We start from the raw sequence: 22131 nt of genomic DNA, 5'->3' as shown, positions 1-22131 counted from the left end.
AAACTACTTTATCTCAAACAGCTGCTTTTTGTGGTTATGTTATGGTCCACTGAAACTCAACGGATAAAATCGATATCTCAGTTTTTATTAATGATAAAACTATTGTTTCACTCTAAAACTACAGTCAAACTTATTTATTTATCCTGAATAAAGTTCTCTTACAAGTTTTTCTACGATTTTCAACTGAATTTTACGGTAACTATGCTTTGAAATGTGTTGATACTTTGAAACATGATTTGACAGGGATTCTATCAAAACAAACGCATTAGTTTGTTTTATTGTATTCTTGAAAATATTGACCTATCAGTATATTATTTCCTCAACATTTTTTGAATCTATTTCAAACTAAAATCATTGTTTTTAGTAGTAATTGTCTATTACTTATTGTCTTCTGGCAATGGTTTTTAAGTCTACCACATTAGGTTATGTTTACAGTTTGTTGAAACAATGTTTGATGTTAAAGCTTTATTTAGAACTCGATTATTATTTATATCACATCTCTGCTCATTAGTAAAGTTGATGCTGTTGATTTATAATCATTACAAATGAAAGTTTTTTTTATCAAAAATTGAATTTATTCTACAAAATAATAATCATAACATTCGTAGGGCTTTCAACGGTGGGGCGTTCCTGACAGAAGTTCCACCTTACCTGCATATATCATTAAAGCCATCAATAGGCCTCACGACTGTCTGCTTCAGCCGGGACCCTCAGTTTAATATGTCCATCCGATATTACAGGATTGACCTGTTCAAAAACTTTTGGCGATAAGCGGGTTTGAACCCGGGATTTCTAGGCTGATACGCAAGCACTCTATCCACTAGACCACGGATCACTCCATTCTTCAAATAAATAACTTCCAAATAGCCTACTGCAACTCTTTATTTAGAAAAGTTTCTATATACAGAAACTCTATATATTATATTTCTCTCAGTATGATCATCTTCCATATAAACTTGTAATCCAATATTTGAGCATATATTTGAAATAAGAATAGGTTCAGAACCCACATGAAAATGGCTTCCCGGTAGTTCGTGTTCCACCTAAAGCTATAGGTCCACTCATTTCTCATCTATACTATAACTAGTAGTTCTGTGAACAGTAGACCTCACGCAGTATTCTCATCCACAAGTACCTGATTGAAACTATAGACCTTATGGAAACACAGCAATAGACTGGCTTCTTCACACATCTGTTTAATCATTTGTCAGCTGATTTATGATGAATAATTCTATAGTCTGATTTTCACTCTAATATTGGCGTTTGAAGGAGACTCCTTTTTCCTTTTATATTATCCTTGAAATGCAAAATTTCCAAAAACCTTGTATATACGTCGACGCGCAATTTAAAAAGGAGCATACCTGTCAAATTTCATGAAAATCTATTACCGCATTTCGCAACATATAAACATTCAAACATTTAAATATATTCAAACATTTAAACATTAAGAGAAATGCCAAACCGTCGACTTGAATCTTAGACCTCACTTCGCTCGGTCAATTAAAGGAAAGAACTGGCTTATACAGGTAGGGGATAGGAAATTGACGAATGACGCATCATCACGTCTCAACTACTCAACTCATTAACTTGACATTTCGCATATAGATTCTTAATTTATCGAGGATGGTTATAGGCCTAATTTAAATTCTATCAAGATTTCATAATACGTCAAATTTTAGTTTGTAAAGTCTTTAATTAGCCCCTTGTGAAGCACGGGTCACCTTCTAGTCATCAATGAAATACATATCCCACGCACAAGCCTGAAGCTCATGTGGGCTTCACATAAAAAATCATTCTCCCAAACATTCCTGATACCTCGCTCGTATGTTTTTATTAATTATTACCTCATACAGTTGATTATTCAAAAAAAATTAACAGCCAATAAGCTGTAGTGAGTTCCACGTTATAATGGCAGTGTTTGGTTAGCAATATTGGTATAGCTTGTCTATCATTCAACAAAGCCGATAGCGCTATCTCTTTCTCGCTTTGTCCTGTTGCTAGATCGTCTTTTAACAATGTAGGATTTATAATTAATTAACAAAATATTCCATCTTAATTACGAAATTATTGAAGAATATAATTGTTTGCTGAATAAAATTATAATTGATTTTAAATGAGAATGAAGAGTTGATATTACATCAACAAACCTGTATCAGCTACCGTCTATAGAAGGCATTGACTAGACAGAGAGGATCGGCAACATTGTTCTCCTATCTTTCTCCACTGCCTTTATAACGTGGACCTCACTATAGTACTACGTGAACTAGAACATGTTTCCATGGAAGGTTCTAGATACAAATTAACATATTAACATCTCACAAGATAATTAACATTCCAGACTAATTGTTCCTGTAAAGAAAGAAGTATCTGGTCTGGTAATTGTTTGTTTGTTTGTCTTGAAATTAGCATAAGTTTAGTGTTTTTCAGTTTGTTTCCATCGTAAACTAACTAGCGCATCATAATTACTTAGTTCAAGCTAGTCTACTGGAAAGTTTCTGGAAATTTTATATTCACCAAGAAATTATATCTTCTCATGATTTTGTGATATATTTTATTAATTGAGATTAAAAATTCTGGTAATTCATTATGTTATAGTAGTTCTATATAACCAACAAGCAATTTAGCAACTGTGAGGGGTTGGAGAAGGATAGAGCTATCTGCTTTGTGGAATGATAGACAAGGATAGCAACACCAATGTTAATCAGATACTGCTATTAAAATGTGGACCTCACTATAGCAATTAGTTGTCGACAATATTATTCAGTATCACTAAAATATGATACAGTATCATCTCAACTTGATACACAACATCATAATTTGATACAGCACAGGATAGCGCTATCTGCTTTGTGGAATGATAGACAAGGATAGCAACACCAATGTTAATCAGATACTGCCATTATAACGTGGACTTCACTATAGCAATTAGTGTTCGACAATATGATACAGTATCATCTCAACTTGATACACAACACCATAATTTGATACAAACAGGATAGAGCTTTGTCAAATGATAGACAAGGATAGCAACACCAATGTTAATCAAATACTGCTATTATAATGTGGACCTCACTATAGCAATTAGTGTTCGACAATATGATACAGTATCATCTCAACTTGATACACAACACCATAATTTGATACAAACAGGATAGAGCTTTGTCAAATGATAGACAAGGATAGCAACACCAATGTTAATCAAATACTGCTATTATAATGTGGACCTCACTATAGCAATTAGTGTTCGACATATGATACAGTATCATCTCACTTGATACACAACACCATAATTTGATACAAACAGGATAGAGCTTTGTCAATGATAGACAAGGATAGCAACACCACCATGTTAATTAAATACTGCTATTATAATGTGGACCTCACTATAGCAATTAGTGTTCGACAATATGATACAGTATCATCTCAACTTGATTACAACACCATAATTTGATACAAACCAGGATAGAGCTATCTGCTTTGTGGAATGATAGACAAGGATAGCAACACCAATGTTAATCATTTATTGCCATTATTACGTGGACCTCACTATAAACAACCCAGTAACAGCTGTCGTCTATTGGAAGCATTGTGTACTATAGTGAGGTCCACGTTATAATGGCAATAAATGATTAACATTGGTGTTGCTATCCTTGTCTATCATTCAACAAAGCGGAAAGCGCTATCTCTTTCTCGCTTTGTTCGTTATCCTGATCATCTTTCAGCAATGTAGAATAATGAATCAACAAATATTTCCATTTCAATTATGAAAATTCATTATGAAATAATTGAAAAATATAATTTCATGCTTAATGAAATATAGTTGATTATTTTAAACAAGAATGAACAGTTAATATTACATCAATAAACCTGTATCAGCTACCGTCTATAGAAGGCATTGACAAGACAGAGGATCGGCAACGTTGTTCTGCTTTCTTTCTTCACTGCCATTATAACGTGGACCTCACTATAGTCGCTTCGAGTCGTCTTGACCAATCAGGAGCGAGATGTGGTACTAGGGGGCGTGGCTATTTTTTTCCTTCCTTTCCTCTTTCTCGTCTTCGCTTTCTTCTTTCTCAAATTCAAATTCAAATTCTTTTATTCCTCATCCAAAAAACAATACAACAAAAAATATAAATAAATTCTGTCACCCACACTATCAGAAAAATGTTTACAATACAATAATGTTACTTACAAAGCATAATAATAATAATAATAAAGCATAATAACATAAAAACTTTCTATTCTACTATTAATGTTTATTATTCTTCTAACAGTGCAAGCTGACAGGCCGTACTTAAAGGAATTAATCCTTGCATGGACCTAAGTAATTAGGACGATCTTGGACGATCCAGTCGGGGGTCCGGATATGGCGAGCGAAGCGAGCCTGACGGCTAGTTAAATAATAAATCCGACGGATGAAATCTTGATTTCTTGAAGGCTACCTTTATGACTTCTCTCTGTACCACAACAGCTTTTTATTCTTTCTGCTTTATTTGGTTAGATTTAACTCATTAATCATCTTATTCATTTGAATTTGATGAAATAAATTTGAATTTTGTGTTGTTTGCAGAAAGTTGGTGACATAATTTGGACCTTGTGTGATGTCAATGTCATTGCTGTGCGCAGACGCTCTCATTCCCAGTCGATTTCTCACTCTTATTGCGCATCTTACTATCACTATCGTCATTCTAACAGCAAGGGTGAGTATTTTATGCATTCATTCATAATATAATTCAGAGTAAATATACGGATTTTATACATTTATTGACCGAAACGAAGCTGAGGGCTTAGTTTCGACTCGATCGGCTTTTGTCTGTTTGTTTGTTTGTTTGTACCGCAGTTACAGTCGCAGTTATTGTCCGATTTGGATAAAAGTCGGTATACGAGAAACAAGGCGCGTCAACGTATAGTGAGGTCTAAAGCTACGTACACATATTCGCGCTTCAACCCGCACCGAGCACGCTCCTCCCTCGTACCGCTCTCGTACCGCCCTCGTACCACCCTCGAACCACAGTCGGACCGCCCACGCACCCATCATGAACGTTACGGAATATGTTAGATCTTCTCGCGTTCCCCGGTCGAACCACTGTTGCTCGCCGGTCGATCATCAATCGCTCTGCGGAGTGACGTTCGGTTTGCGGGAGCAGAGCGACAGTCTGTACGCACCTCAAGATTCAAGTCGACGGTTTGGCATTTCTCTTAATGTTTCGTTTATATGTTGCGATTTACGGCGAAACGCGGTAATAGATTTCATGAAATTGACAGGTATGTTCCTTTTTTTTAATTGCGCGTCGACGTATAACAAGTAGATTGATTGATTGATTGATTGAGTACTTTATTTATGTAGATTACAATATATACTGGCTTATACACTTATATACAATAGCTTACAATACAGCAAAATTATAGATGAATTTACATAATATAGACTAAGAAAATAATTATTGAACTGTATAATATGATATGAAAAAGTAATTTGTAATATAATAACTATAGATAATAATTATTGTTATGCATCTACATAAATATTGGCGGAGCTTTGGACATATCAATGTCCATTCTTCGGAAAGAATATTAAAAATATCCTCCCCACTAACTCTCTACCAATGAGGGAGAGAGAAGAAGATTGATTGATTGATTGATTTTTATTACGACGTGCTAGGTCTCGATAGACTAAACAACAGTACAATACAAAACAAGTAAACAACAGTATTCAAATAACAAGAATATAAGTATTAAAAATAATACAGTAACTGTTGAAGTTAAAATAGAATTAAATTAGATAATATAGATTAAGATCATTATAAGTAGATAATAAAGATCATGTATGAAAAGAGAGAGTAGAGAATGAAATAAGGAGAAAAGTAAGAGAGATGAGAAAGTAGAAGAAGAAGAGAAATTGAAGAAATGATATGAATATGAATCAATTCAATTCTTGTTTACACCTGCTTCTGAGCCAAATTCAATAAATATTGTTTATAAGTGATATTGAATTAATGAAAATTCATGAATACATTATATAGAATTTTTTGATTTCCCAAGCTGACAGATATAGATCCTGAAGAGACCTGTGAACAAGGAAAAAGAAGGGTTAGGGAAAGAGAATAGGGTTAGATAAGTAGAACTGTCATACAGCGCGCAGTGAGGAAGTCATCTGTCTATATATCACTTAATAGAAAAAGTCGAGAAGCGTATTTATTGTGTGGGCAGATATTTAGGCTTGGCTCAGTATTTTGAATAAAAATTATGCTTATTAACACTGAGATAGACTCGAAGAAGAAGAAGAAGAAGAAGAAGAAGAAGAGAAGAAGAAGAAGAAGAAGAAAAAGATGGAGAAGAAGATGAAGAAAAAGAAGAATAATAATAATAAGGAGAAGGAGGAGCAGAGGAGAGCGGAGGAAGAAGAAGGAGGAGAAGAGAAGAAGGAGAAGAAAAGACTGTAATAAGTTGAACAAGAAGGAGAAGTAGATGATAGAGAAGATGATGATGATGGAGGAGAAGAAGAAGACTGGTGGAAGATGATGACGAAGAAGAAGGAGAGGAGACTGGTAGAAGATTAAGAAGAACGAGAAGGAGATGAAGGAGAAAACGAAGACTGGTGGAAGATGATGATGATGAAGAAGGAGACTGGTAGAAGATAAAGAAGAAGAAGAAGAAGAAGAAGAAGAAGAAGAGAAGAAGAAAATAACAGAAGAGAAGAAGAGACGCAGAAGAAGAATAAGAAGCCGAATAAGATAAGATAAGAAAAGAAGAAGAAGAAGAAGAAGAAAAATAGAATAAGAACGATATTTCATTTGAATGTGTGCTCTACTCTACCATTACACGAAATTCTATAGCACAGGTCAAGTCCAGTTCTTCCTCCTTCCAGACATCTTTATAGTCGATGTTCTCCTTTGAATTCAGAATGTGCTGAAATGAACTATAATAGTGTAGTGTTAGAGATTTAGGGCTAGATGAAGCTAAACGTTAGTTGAACTGCTCAAAAAGCATTTGGAGCTTTAGTTGAAACTTCTCTAGTCTATACTATAATAAAGGAGAGAACTGGCTTCTACAGTAGGGGATAGGAGATTCAGGAATGACGCATCATCACGTCTCAACTACTCAACTCATTAACAAGACATTTTGCATATACATTCTTAATTTACCGAGGATGGTTGTAGGCCTATTCCAATTCTTCATGTTTTCAGTTTGTCAAGTTTCTAATTAGACCATTGCGGAGCATGGGTTACCTGCTAGTTATTAATAATTGTAATATAATTTGAGATAAAATTGATAATTATAAAACAAGAATCAATAATATATAGGCTTGTATATTTCGCACCTAGGGCAGAAAATGAGATTTTGCCGGCTCGAAATCGGTATTCAAGTCTAGAAAAGATTGAGAGCCAGAAAAACATTTTTTCCCATGGTGCGAATGCTATTTTTTGCCACACACAAAAAATAACACATATTTAAATATAAGAAAATAAATAAAATCTCAGTACCCTTTTTTAAAATTTTATCACAACATGTTTCGGTCATTTTCATGATGTTATTATTATTTTTATTTATTTTCTTTATATTTATATTACAAGTAGCCCTATACAGGAAAGAGATGAACAATATTTATATGAGAAGTTGTTTACTAAGCACTTCCGAAAGCAGAAGTGGAAGGTGATAGCTCTAGCAAATCTGAGGTAATCTGAATATCAGGAAATTGTCCAAGTATTTTTTTTTTTTTCTGATTTCTAAATAGCCTAAAAGATGATGTCAATTATGTGGGAGGTTGAGTTTATACTTTTTTATCTTTTAAATGACAATAAGATGATATTATTATAAATGTTTTAATTATTGAATAATGAACACAAATAATGAAAAGTTTTTTGATCAGCTGTTTTTTGATCACCTAACTTAGTTCCATTCTTAGTTTCTTAGGTTCATCACCTTTCTTAGCGGCTGGAAAGAACCCTGTTCTGACGTCAGACGAGAGTCGTCTGCAAACAATGTCTTTCAGATCTACGTAGGGACTGGAAAACAGCTGCTTTCTGTGCAGTGTGGCAAAAAATATAATATCAGATGTACAGGGATTACTTGAACCATAGTCATCTACTACAGAAGGCTGTGAAAACCGGAAAAACAGCAACAATGCCTTCCTATCATTTCGAATGACTTTGTAGCTTGTATCTCACTATATAGCAGCTCAAGGCCGTGCAGAATTGAAGACATTTATTGCTGACAATACAGTAATAGTATTGGTGTAGTCCGCACCATGCACTGTGCCATTTCAAGTCATAATAAAATGATTGGCTGATGAATCTATTCTACTACCATTCAAGTCTATTTTTCTTCTTCTTCTTCTTCTTCTTCTTCTTCTTCTCCTCCATCATCATCATCATCATCATCATCATCATCATCATCATCTTCTTCTTCTTCTTCTTCTTCTTCTTCTTCTTCTTCTTCTTCTTCTTCTGCCTTCTTCTCCTGCCTTCTTCTTCTTCTGCATCTTCTTCTTCTTCATCTTCTTCTTCTTCTTCTTCTTCTTCTTCATCTTCCAACAGTTCGTCCTCTTTTCTTCCATTTTCTTTTCTTTCATCATCTCCTTCTCCTCTTCTTCTTTTTCATCTTCCACCAGTGTTCGTCCTCTTTTCTTCCCTCATCTCCTTCTCCTTCTTCCTCTTCATCTTCAACCAGTGTTCTTCTTCATCTCCTCCATCATCTCCTTCTTCTTCTTCCTGGTGTTGTACCAGTCTTCTTCTTCTTCATTTTCTTCTTCTCTTTCGTCTTCTAGGACGGCACAAATTGAGATCACTGGCAGACCACAGTGCAATCATTCAATTGAATCTTTCATACGACGCAACAGCTGAGTTGAGGGCTCTCTACCACTCTATTATTTCCACGTGCACTATATTTAGATCTATTTCTATTATTCAATAATTGCGCACAAGATATTGGGCCATATGAATAAAGTTGAGCATTTGCTTCATTTTCTATGAATTAACGGGGGCAAAACCTTTTGCTCATGCTCATCAAAAAAATAGTTTGAGCATTTGCTCAAAAGTAAAAGCTTTTGCTCAAAATTGTATGAATAAACTAGAGCATTTGCTCAACTTTTGAAGCAATGTTTCAAAAAAGGTGAGTCTAGTCTAGAGCAGCTTATCACCTTTTGCTCATAGTAAAATGGCTCAACTAATTCGTATGAGGAAGAAGAAACTATTACCAGACACGATAACAACCAATAGTTGAGAACTATAAAACTCTTTTTAGATTCAACCATGATATCCAGATAAAAGATAGCAGCTACCTGATAAAGATAGCATCACAAAATAGGAAATAGGCATTTAAGAATATGAGAGTAACGATTATAAGAAGGCTATTGATATTATAGAATATGCTGAAGATTATTATAGGGATGACATTTATTACGCTATTATTTCAAAATTCTAGAAGGTAGCCCGTGCTCTTCAAGGATCTGATTAAAAACTTGACGTAATGATATTGAAGAATTGAAAATAGGACTATAACCATCCTTGGTAAATTAAGAACCTTTACGCCAAATGTGAAGTTAATGAGTTGAGTAGTTGAGACGTGATGACGCGTCATTCGTGAATTTCCTATCCTCTACGTGTATAAACCAATTATTTCCTTCATAAAGATTATGCCATATTGCATTTACAGTTTACTGTAGTTTGTAGCGCAGTTGAAGCCTACATTAGAACATGGCTTCATTTTCTAAGAGTAATGAAAACTCAAGACAAACTGGAAACTTGACGTAATGAAATCTTGAAGAAATGAAAATAGGCCTATAACCATCTTTGGTGAATTGAGAATCTATATGCAAAGTTTCAAGTTAATCAGTTGAGTAGTTGAGACGTGATGATGCGTCAAGCATATATCCGACATGTATGAGCCAAGTCCTTCCTTTATAAATATACTAGCCGTCAGGCTCGCTTCGCTCGCCATATCCGTCTAGCCTGGACCCCGACTGGATCGTCCAAAAATGAGATCAGCAGGCTCCTTCGCTCGCCTGCATTTTTCATTTGTAGGACGATCATATGTTAGGACGATCATTCAGGGGTCCAGACTAAACGTCTGGCTAAACGGAATGGCAAGCGAAGCGAGCCTGACGGCTTGTAATATAATATTCCCAGGATAGCTCTGATTGAAGTAGCAGTGCCCAATCAATTTTTCCGCGATAAATGCATTTCGATCTTCAACTTGTGTCAACCTAACAGTCAACTCAACTTAATAGCAACCTGACAAAATTATTAATTTAGTTACCAGTTAACAACCAAATCAAATCATTCTTTATTGTTGTAAAACATAATAATAATGTTAAAAACAAACGCATTAAGTAAAAGACATCAGTTATACAAAAGTCCAGAGTTATACAAAGAAATAAAGACGTCAAATTCCTAATTGACTAGCTAGTCAAAAATCTTAAAATATAAGATAACATTTAAGAACATCAGATTGTCAATAGTGATAACAATCTCAAGCAGGTACCTCATTGAATTATGAAAAATTTTCATTGAAATTCATTGACTCCAATCTATTTCGAAATATTCATCAACAGAATACAATATTTCTTTTATCATGCTCTTAATGTATTCGGAGGCAGCAATTTGAAATTATCTGGAGTAGAGTTATATAATTTTACAGACATGAAGTGAACATTTTTTTGAGATTTTGTGTGAGTGTACTGCGCAATTCTAAGTTTGTGTTTATTTCTTGTGTTAAAATTGTGAAAATTACTGTTTATATTATTTTTTCCAAATTACTATGCACATAACAAACAACATATAAAACATACAATGAGGGTATGACAAAATTTGTAATTCATAAGTGAGGTTTACAATGAGATTAAATGGAACATTGCTGATTATCCTTACAACCTTTTTTTGTAGAATAAAAATAGATTTTGCTTTTACACTATTCCCCACTATTTCGAAGAGGTACTCTCTCTAGATTATAGTTCTATATTAACATATGGTTGGACATTTTCATAATTATATTAAGAGATTGGAATAAGAAGAATATACATGCTAAAAGGCGAACTTAAACCCTTAAAAACCACCCTTAGAGTTAAAATATTGCCAAAAGATTTCTTAGTGCGCCTCTAAAGGGCCAACTGAACATACCTACCAAATTGTTTTTCACGATTTTTCTCAAAATAACTTGACCGATTTTTTTCAAATTCATACCCTGTATAGTTATTTATCAGCTCTATCAACTGGCATAAGTCTCCTTTCTGGGAAACCAATTGAGGGTCCACCCCATCCTTGGGAAATAGACTTAGTAACCTCCTTCTCGTGCATGAGGTAGGTAGGTAGCGCAGTTCATAAAAAGAACACATAGTCGAGATACTTCATCTGTAGAACAACTGTTTTGACGACTTTAAGAAAATGACGACTGAAAAAAATAATGAATTTTACAATTCACATGAAGAAAAAGTACTCTGAAAACAATTATATATACACATATACTGACAGAAGTCTGATCGTAGTTTCAAATATGAGCAAGGAAAGTTGTGTGAGTGTACCACACCAGATTTTTCTCATTGTCCAAATCCAATTTATGAATTTTATTCAAATTTTCTGATTCAATAATTGAAATATGATAGACATTTCAATGACCTTCCCAGTTATAAGAGCTGCAGGATCTTGGAGCTAGAGAGCTATAAGATATTATAGGGTGCCAAAATTGAATGTAATTTAGGCCGATTAAGAATAGAACAATTTAGACTAGAATAGAACACTAATAAATAATAGCACCATTGTCTATATTGGTTGATAGATGATAATAATATTACTATCCTTGTACAGTAGTTTGTTGTGCTTCCTTCTCTCTTTTCCACTTCTTCTTCTTCTTATTCTTCTTTTTTCTCATTCATCTTCTTCTTTTCCTTAAAATCTTCTATTTCTTTGTCCCTCCTTCTTTTACTTCTCCTTCTCCTCACTGTTTCTCGTTCTTCCTTTTACGTTTCTTCCAACATATAATTTCTTCTTCTCTTTTCTCCCTCTCCTCTCCAACACACTATCTTCTCCTTTTTCTTTCCCTTCTACTTCTTCTCTTCTTTGTTTTCCTTTTTTTCTGTTTTTTCCTTTTTCTTCTTCCACCTTCTTTTACTCTCTCTGTTCTGCTTCAATTAAATTATTAATATTAGTATGTGGCCCAATACATTGAAGACCAATTACTGTATTACTATAGTGAGGTCCACGTTATAATGTCAGTATTCGATTAAAAATTAGTGTTGCTATCCTTGTCTATCATCTACAAGGCAGATAGCACTAACCTTTCTAGCCCCGCAACTTTGCCAGATAGTTTTCTAACAATATAGAATTAACTAGCACATTATCAATTATGAAAATTTAGTATTTAATCATTGAAATTTGAATTTTCATCTTAACACACGACCGGGCAGAATGATTCAGAAGAGGAAAGAGAGAATAATTTACTAGAGACAGAAGAAAGGATGAAGAATAGCCTACTAGAGGAAAAAAGGAGGCCTAGAATAATAATAATAATTTCTTCTACAAAGAACTAGAGAAAGAAAAATACTAGAAAAAAGAATACCGGAAAAAAGAATACTGGAAAAGAAGAAAGATATCAAGTGTTTGACCCAGTAGCTACTGCCGTCTACCGACAAAATAGAGAACTACTCCAAAGTACCGATTGGGAGAAAGTGGGAGGAGCTTGTAGGTGTAAATAGGTGTGCTTGACTGTGATTGGTCCGTGGTTCCCACTCCAACATCTCGACTTTCTCTTTAAATTCTCTCTCACTCTCTCTCTCACTTTGGTTTGGTAGAGAGTTAGTGGGAAGAATACTTCGAATATTCTTTCCAAAGAATGGACATTGATATGTCCAAAGCTCCGCCAATTTATGTACATGCATAACATATTATCTATTTTATCTATAGTTATTACAAATTGTTTTTTTTTCATATTATATACAGCTCAATAATTATTTTCTTAGTCTATATATGTAAATCATCTATATGTTGCTGGATTGTAAGCTATTTTATATAAGTGTATAAGCCAGTATAATATTGTAATCTACATAAATAAAGTACTCAATCAATCAATCACTCACTCACACATTTCACATTCTCTTGACCTGTCCCAGTAGGTTTCACTTTAGTGACCCCTTTCATGGACCTATTTTATTTATTATATATAATTTTTACAAACTAGCACTGATTGGGAGAGAAAAACTAAGGAACTCCTTGTACTATTTCTCTCCCAAATTTAGACATCTTTAATTAATAAATACTAAATATTTCTCTCCTCTCCTTATCTCTCAATCTGTAGATTGATGATTCATTTCTCGAGCAATCTGTAAATTCATTATTTATTATTATTTTGTGAATATTCATTTCTCAATTTGTCAAATATTTTACAATTTTCTTCTAAAAATTTCCTCCAGGAAGAAGTAGTCACGGCTTCACTCCCTTATGACTATGAAGAGGATGAAAATTATCAGAGTATGAAAAATTTCGAGTAAGTTGAAAATATTGTTATGTTTTGCAAATTACAACCCCGTTTGCACAAAAGCCGGTTGAATTTTAACCGTGATTTATAACACGAGGACTTTTTATAAGACGGCTTCAGATTCTCTGATTGGTCTCGTCGAATTAATCACGGTTAAAATTATCCGGCTTTTGTGCAACTGGGACACATATTTTGAAAATTAGCACAAAAAACCGCACATAAAATAATGATCTGCACTTAAGGGTAGAAAATATATTGAAATATTTTATTTTACACAAATAAACACAAGTTTTGGAAATTAGGTAATAATTTTATGAGAATACACTTACAAAAATTTGAAAATTTGCACCGAAAATTGATTGAAAATAGGATATCTTCTTACAGATGTTTAACAAAATTGAGCTAAATTTTATGAAACTAGATATTAGAGTTTTATTTATGTGTAGTATAGATGAATTAGACTTAAAAATAGGATATTTAACTTGAATTTGACTTGAAACTAGATACTTTTTACAGATGTTTAACAAAATTGAGCTAAATTTTATGAAAAAGAATATTAGAGTATTATTTCCGTGTAGTATAGATGGATTTGACTAAAAATAGGATATTCAACTTGAATTTGACTTAAAAATAGGATACCTTATCACTGATATTAACAAAATGAGCTAATGTTATGAAATAGATATTAGAGTTTTATTTATTGTGTAGTATAGATGAATTAGACTTAAAAATAGGATATTTAACTTGAATTTGACTTGAAACTAGGATACCTTTTTACAGATGTTAACAAAATGAGGAAAATTTTATGAAACTAGATATTAGAGATTATTTCCGTGTAGTATAGATGAATTTGACTAAAAATAGGATATTCAACTTGAATTTGACTTAAAAATAGGATACCTTATCACTGTATTTAACAAAATTGAGCTAAATGTTATGAAATAGATATTAGAGTTTTATTATGTGTAGTATAGATGAATTAGACTTAAAAATAGGATATTAACTTGAATTTGACTTGAAACTAGGATACCTTTTTACAGATGTTTAACAAAATTGAGCTAAATTTTATGAAACTAGATATTAGAGTATTATTTCCGTGTAGTATAGATGAATTTGACTTTAAAATAGGATATTTCACTTGAATTTGACTTAAAAATAGGATACCTTTTTACAGATGTTTAACAAAATTGAGCTAAATTTTATGAAACTAGATATTAGAGCTTTATTTCTGTGTAGTATAGATGAATTTGACTTTAAAATAGGATATTTCACTTGAATTTGACTTAAAAATAGGATACCTTTTTACAGATGTTTAACAAAATTGAGCTAAATTTTATGAAACTAGATATTAGAGTTTTATTTCTGTTTAGTATAGATGAACTACGCTATAGAGAGACTCACGTTATAAAGTCAGCGTTCTCCATAGGAGTGCATAATTGTCACGTTTCTTTTTCTCACTCCATTCTGATAGAGACTGTACTCTACCACAGCATTCCATAGTAGGTAGCTATGATTCAAGTCGTCCCCGTATATCTGATATGGTTTATCTCTTTTCTGTATAGGGCTACTTGTGATATAAATATAAAGAAAACTAGCCGTCAGGCTCGCTTCGCTCGCCGTATCCGTCTAGCCAGGGGGCTCCGCCCCCTGGACCCCCGACTGGATCGTCCAGGAATGAGATCAGCAGGCTCGCTTCGCTCGCCTGCATTTTTCATTTGAGCATTTTATCATATGTTAGGACGATCCAGTCGGGGGTCCAGACTAAACGGATATGGCGAGCGAAGCGAGCCTGACGGCTAGTAATATATATTCCCAGGATTGAAGTAGCAGTGCCCAATCAATTTTCCGCGATAAATGCTTTTAATCTTCAACTTGGTGCCAACCTAACAAAGTCAACTCAACTTAATGCCAACCTGACAAAATTATTAATTTAGTTGCCAGTTAACAACTGTTTTGAAGAGGTACTCTATCTAGATTATAGTTCTATAGTAACATATGATATGGAAATTTCAATTATAATTAAGAGATTGGGAGAAGAAGAATATACATGTTAAAAGACGAACTTTAAACCCTTAAAAACAACCCTTAGAGTTAAAATATTGCCAAAAGATTTCTTAGTGCGCCTCTAAAGGGCCAACTGAACATACCTACCAAATTTGAACGTTTTTGGTCCGGTAGATTTTTAGTTCTGCGAGTGAGTGAGTGAGTGAGTGAGTGAGTGCCATTTCGCTTTTATATATATAGATGAAAATCTCAATACCCTTTTTTTGAAATATTTTATCACTACATGTTTCGGACATTTATGCCATTAAACTTACAGTTTACTTCATATCACTTGAAAATGGCATAAATGTCCGAAACATGTAGTGATAAAATATTTCAAAAAAGGGTAACGAGATTTTTATTTTCTTTATATTTATCTGATATGATATTTATTGATGACTAGCAGGTTACCCGTGCTCCGCAACGGTCCAATTAAAACCCTGGCAAACTGTAAACTTGAAGAGTTAGTTTTAAATAGTCCTATATCAAGATGAGATGATACTGTATCATATTGTGTTGATACTGTATCATTTATGGTGATACAGAGAAAATATAGCATAAGAAGACATCCCATGGTATAGAGCGTTCCATATTAGTTGCTAATTCTTGTTAATAATGACTAGCAGGTAGCCCGTGCCCCGCAAGGGTCTGTTCTAAAACTTGACATAATGGAATCTCGAAGAATTGAAAATAGGCTTATAACTATCCTTGGTTGATTATGAATCTATATGCAGAATGTCAAGTTAATGAGTTGAGTAGTTGAGACGTGATGATGCGTCATTCGTGAATTTCCTATCCCCTACGTGTAGAAGCCAGTTCTTTCCTTTATTAGATTATAGATTATTTTAATAATGATAAATTGTATTCCAAATATATTTCATTCATTAAGAAAATGTACATCTTTACTTGATCTATTAATATATTTCCATGATTGAGGTCGATTTTTTAATTCTGGTAGTTCAATGAATGTTTTCATAGCCAAAACATGATTTGGCTTAAGTTCTTTGTTGGAAAAGGATAGAGCTATCTGCTTTGTCTAATGACAGACAAGGATAAATGTACGAAAATATTACACAGTATCAACACATAATGATACAGTTTCATCTCACCTTGATACAAAACACCATAATTTGATCAGTTCTGTATCTGATACAGAACTGGATAGAACTATCTGCTTTGTCGAGACAGACAAGGATAAATTCTTGACAATATTACACAGTATCAATACAATATGATACAGTGTCATCTCAACTTGATACAAAACACCATAATTTGATACAGAACAGGATAGAGCTATCTGCTTTGTCGAGACAGACAAGGATAAATTCTTGACAATATTACACAGTATCAATACAATATGATACAGTGTCATCTCAACTTGATACAAAACACCATAATTTGATACAGAACAGGATAGCGCTATCTGATTTGTGGAATGACAGACAAGGATAATTCTTGACAATATTACACAGTATCAATACAATATGATACAGTGTCATCTCAACTTGATACAAAACACCATAATTTGATACAGAACAGGATAGCGCTATCTGATTTGTGGAATGACAGACAAAGATAGCAACACCAATGTTAATCAAATACTGCCATTATAACGTCGACCGCACTTATAGAACAAGAAAAACCGCAACATGATACAGTATCATCTCAACTTGATACACAACACCATAATTCGATACAGAACAGGATAGAGTTATCTGCTTTGTCTAATGACAGACAAATATTACATAGTATTTTACACTGTCATCATGATACAGTATCACCTCAACTTGATACACAACACCATAATTTGATACAGAACAGGATAGAGCTATCTGCTTTGTCGTCTGACAGACAAGGATAGCAATACCAATGTTAATCAGTTGCTGACTTTATAACGTAGATCTCACTATAGGTGTAGTATGTAGAGCAAGTTCATTCATAAACTGAAAACTTTAACTATAATTTGGTTTACAAACTCATTCATAAATCCGGGCTCTAGTCTCATTCATAATTCTTCCATTGATACTTGAAGGTTGTATCTGTCTTTACTGGTGCATCACCTTCAAAATGAATAAATGAATAGATGAAATGAAATAGTGATTGAATGATTTTGAAGGTTCTATCAATATTCACCGATTCATTCCGTTGTTGTTGATCTGATTAATTAATGGAATGAATTAGCAATAATTCATTCATTAATGTAACTGGGGTAATGTAAGGCCCTGGATTTAATTGAATGAAAAAGACTAAGAAATTGTCAAAAACCGCAGATTCATTGATACTTAGAAAGACCGGTTTCGGTTATTACTCCATTGTCAATCTCTGATAAACTCAGGAGATTTCAGAGTTAAGTTTATCAAGATTGACAATGGTGTAATAACCGAAACCGGTCTTTCTAAGTACCAATAAATCTGTTGTTTTTGACAATTTCTTAGTCTTTTTCACTTTTTGTATAGTTGAGAAGTTGATATTGTGGTAATTATTCATATTGAATGAAAAAGACTAAGAAATTGTCAAAAAAAACCACTGATTTATTGATAATTAGAAAGACCGGTTTCCGGTTTCGGTTATTACACCATTGTCAATCTCTGATAAACTGTTTATCAGAGATTGACAATGGTGTAATAACCGAAACCGGTCTTTCTAAGTATCAATAAATCTGTGGTTTTTGACAATTATTTCTTAGTCTTTTCCATTCAATATGAATAATCACCACAATATCAACTTCTCAACTACACAAAAAGCCCTGGAATTAAAGCTAATACATGAAGAGACCTTCATTATATGGTTTTAGTTGAAGATGTCTTGGTTATATCTGTTGAGGATGATGCTTAAGTAGTTGAAAACAGGATAGGCCTACTAACTTATAGCCTAGGGCCGGTTTCCGAGCTCGTGAATCAGCTAAGGCCTAGACTTTAAACAGCTGGAGTCAGAAAATTGGTTTTCCAAAACGGGGCGTAGTCGCAGTCATTGTCATAGTCACGTTTGAATTAAAGTTCGAAAAACTAGAAAATTGAACACAAAATAAAATAAAGAGAAAATAGTGTAAAGTTTCAACTATTTGAATTATTTAGGAATGTCTAATTTCGTCAAGGAAAAACGTTTCCAATTATAGAAATGAGAAAATAAAAACTACGACTACTGTTATAAAAGCTGTGACTACGCCCCGTTTTGGAAAGCCAATTTTCTGACTCCAGCTGTTTAAGTCTACGACTTGGCTAAATGCCGAGCTCGGAAACCGACCCTTATTTTTCTTTTTTTATGTAAATACTATTAGTCCTTACCAAAAAATTGAAACTTTGTTTTAACTATAGTTTTGTTTAAATCAGTTTCAGTTGTATTAACCCTGATTTAATTGTCGTTTCGTTGAACTCAGTTTAACTTGAATCTGTTTCAAATTGTTAACCTTGGGCTCATGTGTATAAAAATCTTACTTTAAGCGATCGTTTAGTTGAACTTAGTTCAGTTAAAACTAAAGTATGTTTGTAATCCTTGTTTTTTTCTGTAGCCAAAACCACCGTTTTGTTAATCCTTTGTCAACCTTGTGTATGAATCTTAGTTTAAACGATCGTTTAGTTGAACTTAGTTCAGTTAAAACTAAAGTATGTTTGTAATCCTTGTTTTTTTTCTGTAGTCAAAACCACCGTTTATGTTCATCCTTTGTCAACCTTGTGTATGAATCTTAGTTTAAACGATGGTTTGGTTGAACTTAGTTCAGTTAAAACCATAGAGAAACAATAGCTTGGGTAGATATCCCATGGTATAGGGAATTTATGTCGCAACTTTTACTGTTATCTCAAGCCGATTACTGTCGATTATTGTTAATTTTTACTGTTTTGTTGGGGTGAGAGTGTATGACTGCACAATTTGAGAGACTATCAGCGTCACACAGCTGCATAGGAAGAACTACGTGAACTATCGGCTTGGGATAACAGTAAAATTGCGACATAAACGCCCTATACCATGGCATATCTAGGTACTTATGCTATCGTTTCTCTATGTTTAAAACTAAAGTATGTTTGTAATCCTTTTTTTTTCTGTAGCCAAAACCCGTTTTGTTAATCCTTTGTCAACCTTTTTACAGAATTCTGATCGTACTATCTTTGGCAATAGGATTGCTGGCTATTGAATTAACCGATTTTCTGACTCCAGCTGTTTAAAGTCTACGACTTGGCTAAATGCCGAGCTCGGAAACCGACCCTTATTTTTCTTTTTTATGTAAATACTATTAGTCCTTACCAAAAAATTGAAACTTTGTTTTAACTATAGTTTTGTTTAAATCAGTTTCAGTTGTATTAACCCTGATTTAATTGTCGTTTCGTTGAACTCAGTTTAACTTGAATCTGTTTCAAATTGTTAACCTTGGGCTCATGTGTATAAATCTTAGTTTAAACGATCGTTTTGTTGAACTTAGTTCAGTTAAAACTAAAGTATGTTTGTAATCCTTGTTTTTTTTCTGTAGCCAAAACCATCGTTTTGTTACTCTTTGTCAACCTTGTGTATAAATCTTAGTTTAAACGATCGTTTTGTTGATTTTAGCTCAGTTAAAACTAAAGTATGTTTGTAATCCTTGTTTTTTTCTGTAGTCAAAACCACCGTTTTTGTTAATCCTTTGTCAACCTTTTTACAGAATTCTGATCGTACTATCTTTGGCAATAGGATTGCTGGCTATTGAATTAACCGGATTTATTTTTGGGTTATCAATGTTCATGCCAGCTGCCTCTGTTCTATGTATCCTTAAGGATAAAAGGATAACGGGTTTTTAATCCTTAAAGCACCTAAATTATATTTGCACCTACTGTAGATTTGATGAAGCACATCCTTGAGGATAAAATGATGACGGGTTTTCAGGACTTTATCTTATAAATAATGTGTGCACCACTGTAGATTTGATGGAGCACATCCTTAAGGACAAAAGGATTACGGGTTCTCAATCCTTGAATCACCCAAATTACATTCGCACCATGGTAGATTTGATGAGGCACATCCTTGAGGATAAAATGATAACTGGTTTTCAGGACTATCATCTAAATAATTTGTGCACCACTGTAGATTTGATGAGGCACATACTTGAGGATAAAATGATAACTGGTTTTCAGGACTATCATCTAAATAATTTGTGCACCACTGTAGATTTGATGGATCACATCCATAAGGATAAAATGATAACTGGTTTTCAGTACTTTATCATTTATATAATTTATGCACTCTAGACACTCCACTATATCTTGAAATGCTTTTCACAGTCACAGTTATTGATGTTTTTCAATTTTTCACTGTCGTTCCTCTATTCAGTAATGTAGCTCAATTCATTTCTTAATTCTATATTTAGTACTTTCACGCTCCACTGTATCTTTCAATGCTTTTTAGCCATAGTTATTGATGTTTTTCGATTTTCCAATGTCGTTCCTCTATTCAGTAGTGTCAATGTTCCTCGATTCCGTTCCTTAATTCCTTTATCAGCCATAGGATGTCACGCATCAGCTGCCATAGCTCTGTCCTATGCTCTCTTCGACAGCTGGGATAGCTCTATCTACTGGACAGTATTCGCTCTCTTTTCAGTGCCTCCTGGATTGGTTGAAGTTATAAATGCAGTCAACATATTGGTGCTAAAACGTGTCTAAACCAGTCGCCATTTTGTGTCCAATTTGAAATGAATTTGTTCATTAACTAACAAAGTATTATTATCTATAAATATTATGTGATCGATCATCTCTTCAACAAATTCAACTAACTGTTAATTTTGTGTCTCTAATTTGAAAGGACTTATGCGTCTAAACCAGTCGCCATTTTGTGTCCAATTTGAATGGACTTCATTAACTAACAATGTATTTCTATCTTTAGATATCCATAAATTCATATATGATATTATGTTATCATCTTATCAACAAACTTCATTTTGTGTCTCCAATTTGAAAGGACTTTGTAGAACGTGTTTATTACAGTCGCCATTTTGTGTCTAATTTGAAAGGAATTTGTTTGTTAACTAACAATGTATTTCTATCAATAAAAATTATGTGATCATTTCATGAACAAACAGTTAATTTTTCAATAAATATTATGTAATCGAACAGGAAGGAATTGACTTTTAATTTTACGGGATAAGAAGTGATATTTAAGGAGTAATTTGTGTGTAACTGAATCAATAAATGAATTAAAATAAACCACGATAGACGAATTATCACTTAATTAACTGATTAACTTGCTTATTAAATAAAAATACTAAGAAATTGTCAAAACCACAGATTCATTAAACACACTTAAGGCCGGTTTCCGAGCTCGGGATCTATAAGTTCTGGACTTACAGAGTCCAGGACTGAAATAAGCTCTCGGGTCTTAATTGACTTTCTGAGTTACGATTTTACCTTCTAAACTCCGGAGTCTATCAAGTTCTCGACTAGGACTTTAACGCATTAAACGTGAGGGAATTCACAATATTTTGCTGTTGTATTGTTGGCATTATAGCAAAACGGATACAGCTGATTACAGCGGGACAATTCAAATGAGAATGCTCTAAAAACTATTTTGTAAAAATACGTTTTGATTTCTTTGTAGGCCTATTCAAAGCAAAACCTTTGAAAGGTGAATGAATGAACATTTCATTTTATGTTATGCTATTAT

General features: G+C 33.5%; 1 protein-coding gene across 1 annotated transcript; it reads left to right on the top strand.

Moving 5' to 3' along the window:
- The first annotated feature begins 20 nt into the window (after nucleotides 1-20).
- On the top strand, nucleotides 21-21763 carry LOC111056816 (transmembrane protein 107-like). Its single transcript, XM_039440477.1, has 5 exons — nucleotides 21-195; nucleotides 4571-4700; nucleotides 13403-13476; nucleotides 20141-20241; nucleotides 20974-21763. The coding sequence occupies exons 2-5, from the start codon at nucleotides 4602-4604 to the stop codon at nucleotides 21132-21134; spliced, it is 435 nt and encodes a 144-aa protein (XP_039296411.1). The 5' UTR covers nucleotides 21-195; nucleotides 4571-4601; the 3' UTR covers nucleotides 21135-21763.
- The last annotated feature ends 368 nt before the right edge of the window (nucleotides 21764-22131 follow it).

The sequence above is a fragment of the Nilaparvata lugens genome, chromosome 14 (assembly GCF_014356525.2).
Source record: "Nilaparvata lugens isolate BPH chromosome 14, ASM1435652v1, whole genome shotgun sequence".
Lineage (NCBI taxonomy): Eukaryota > Metazoa > Arthropoda > Insecta > Hemiptera > Delphacidae > Nilaparvata > Nilaparvata lugens.
The sequence above is the reverse complement of the archived record's forward strand: the minus strand, read 5'-3'. Positions and strand labels throughout refer to the sequence as shown.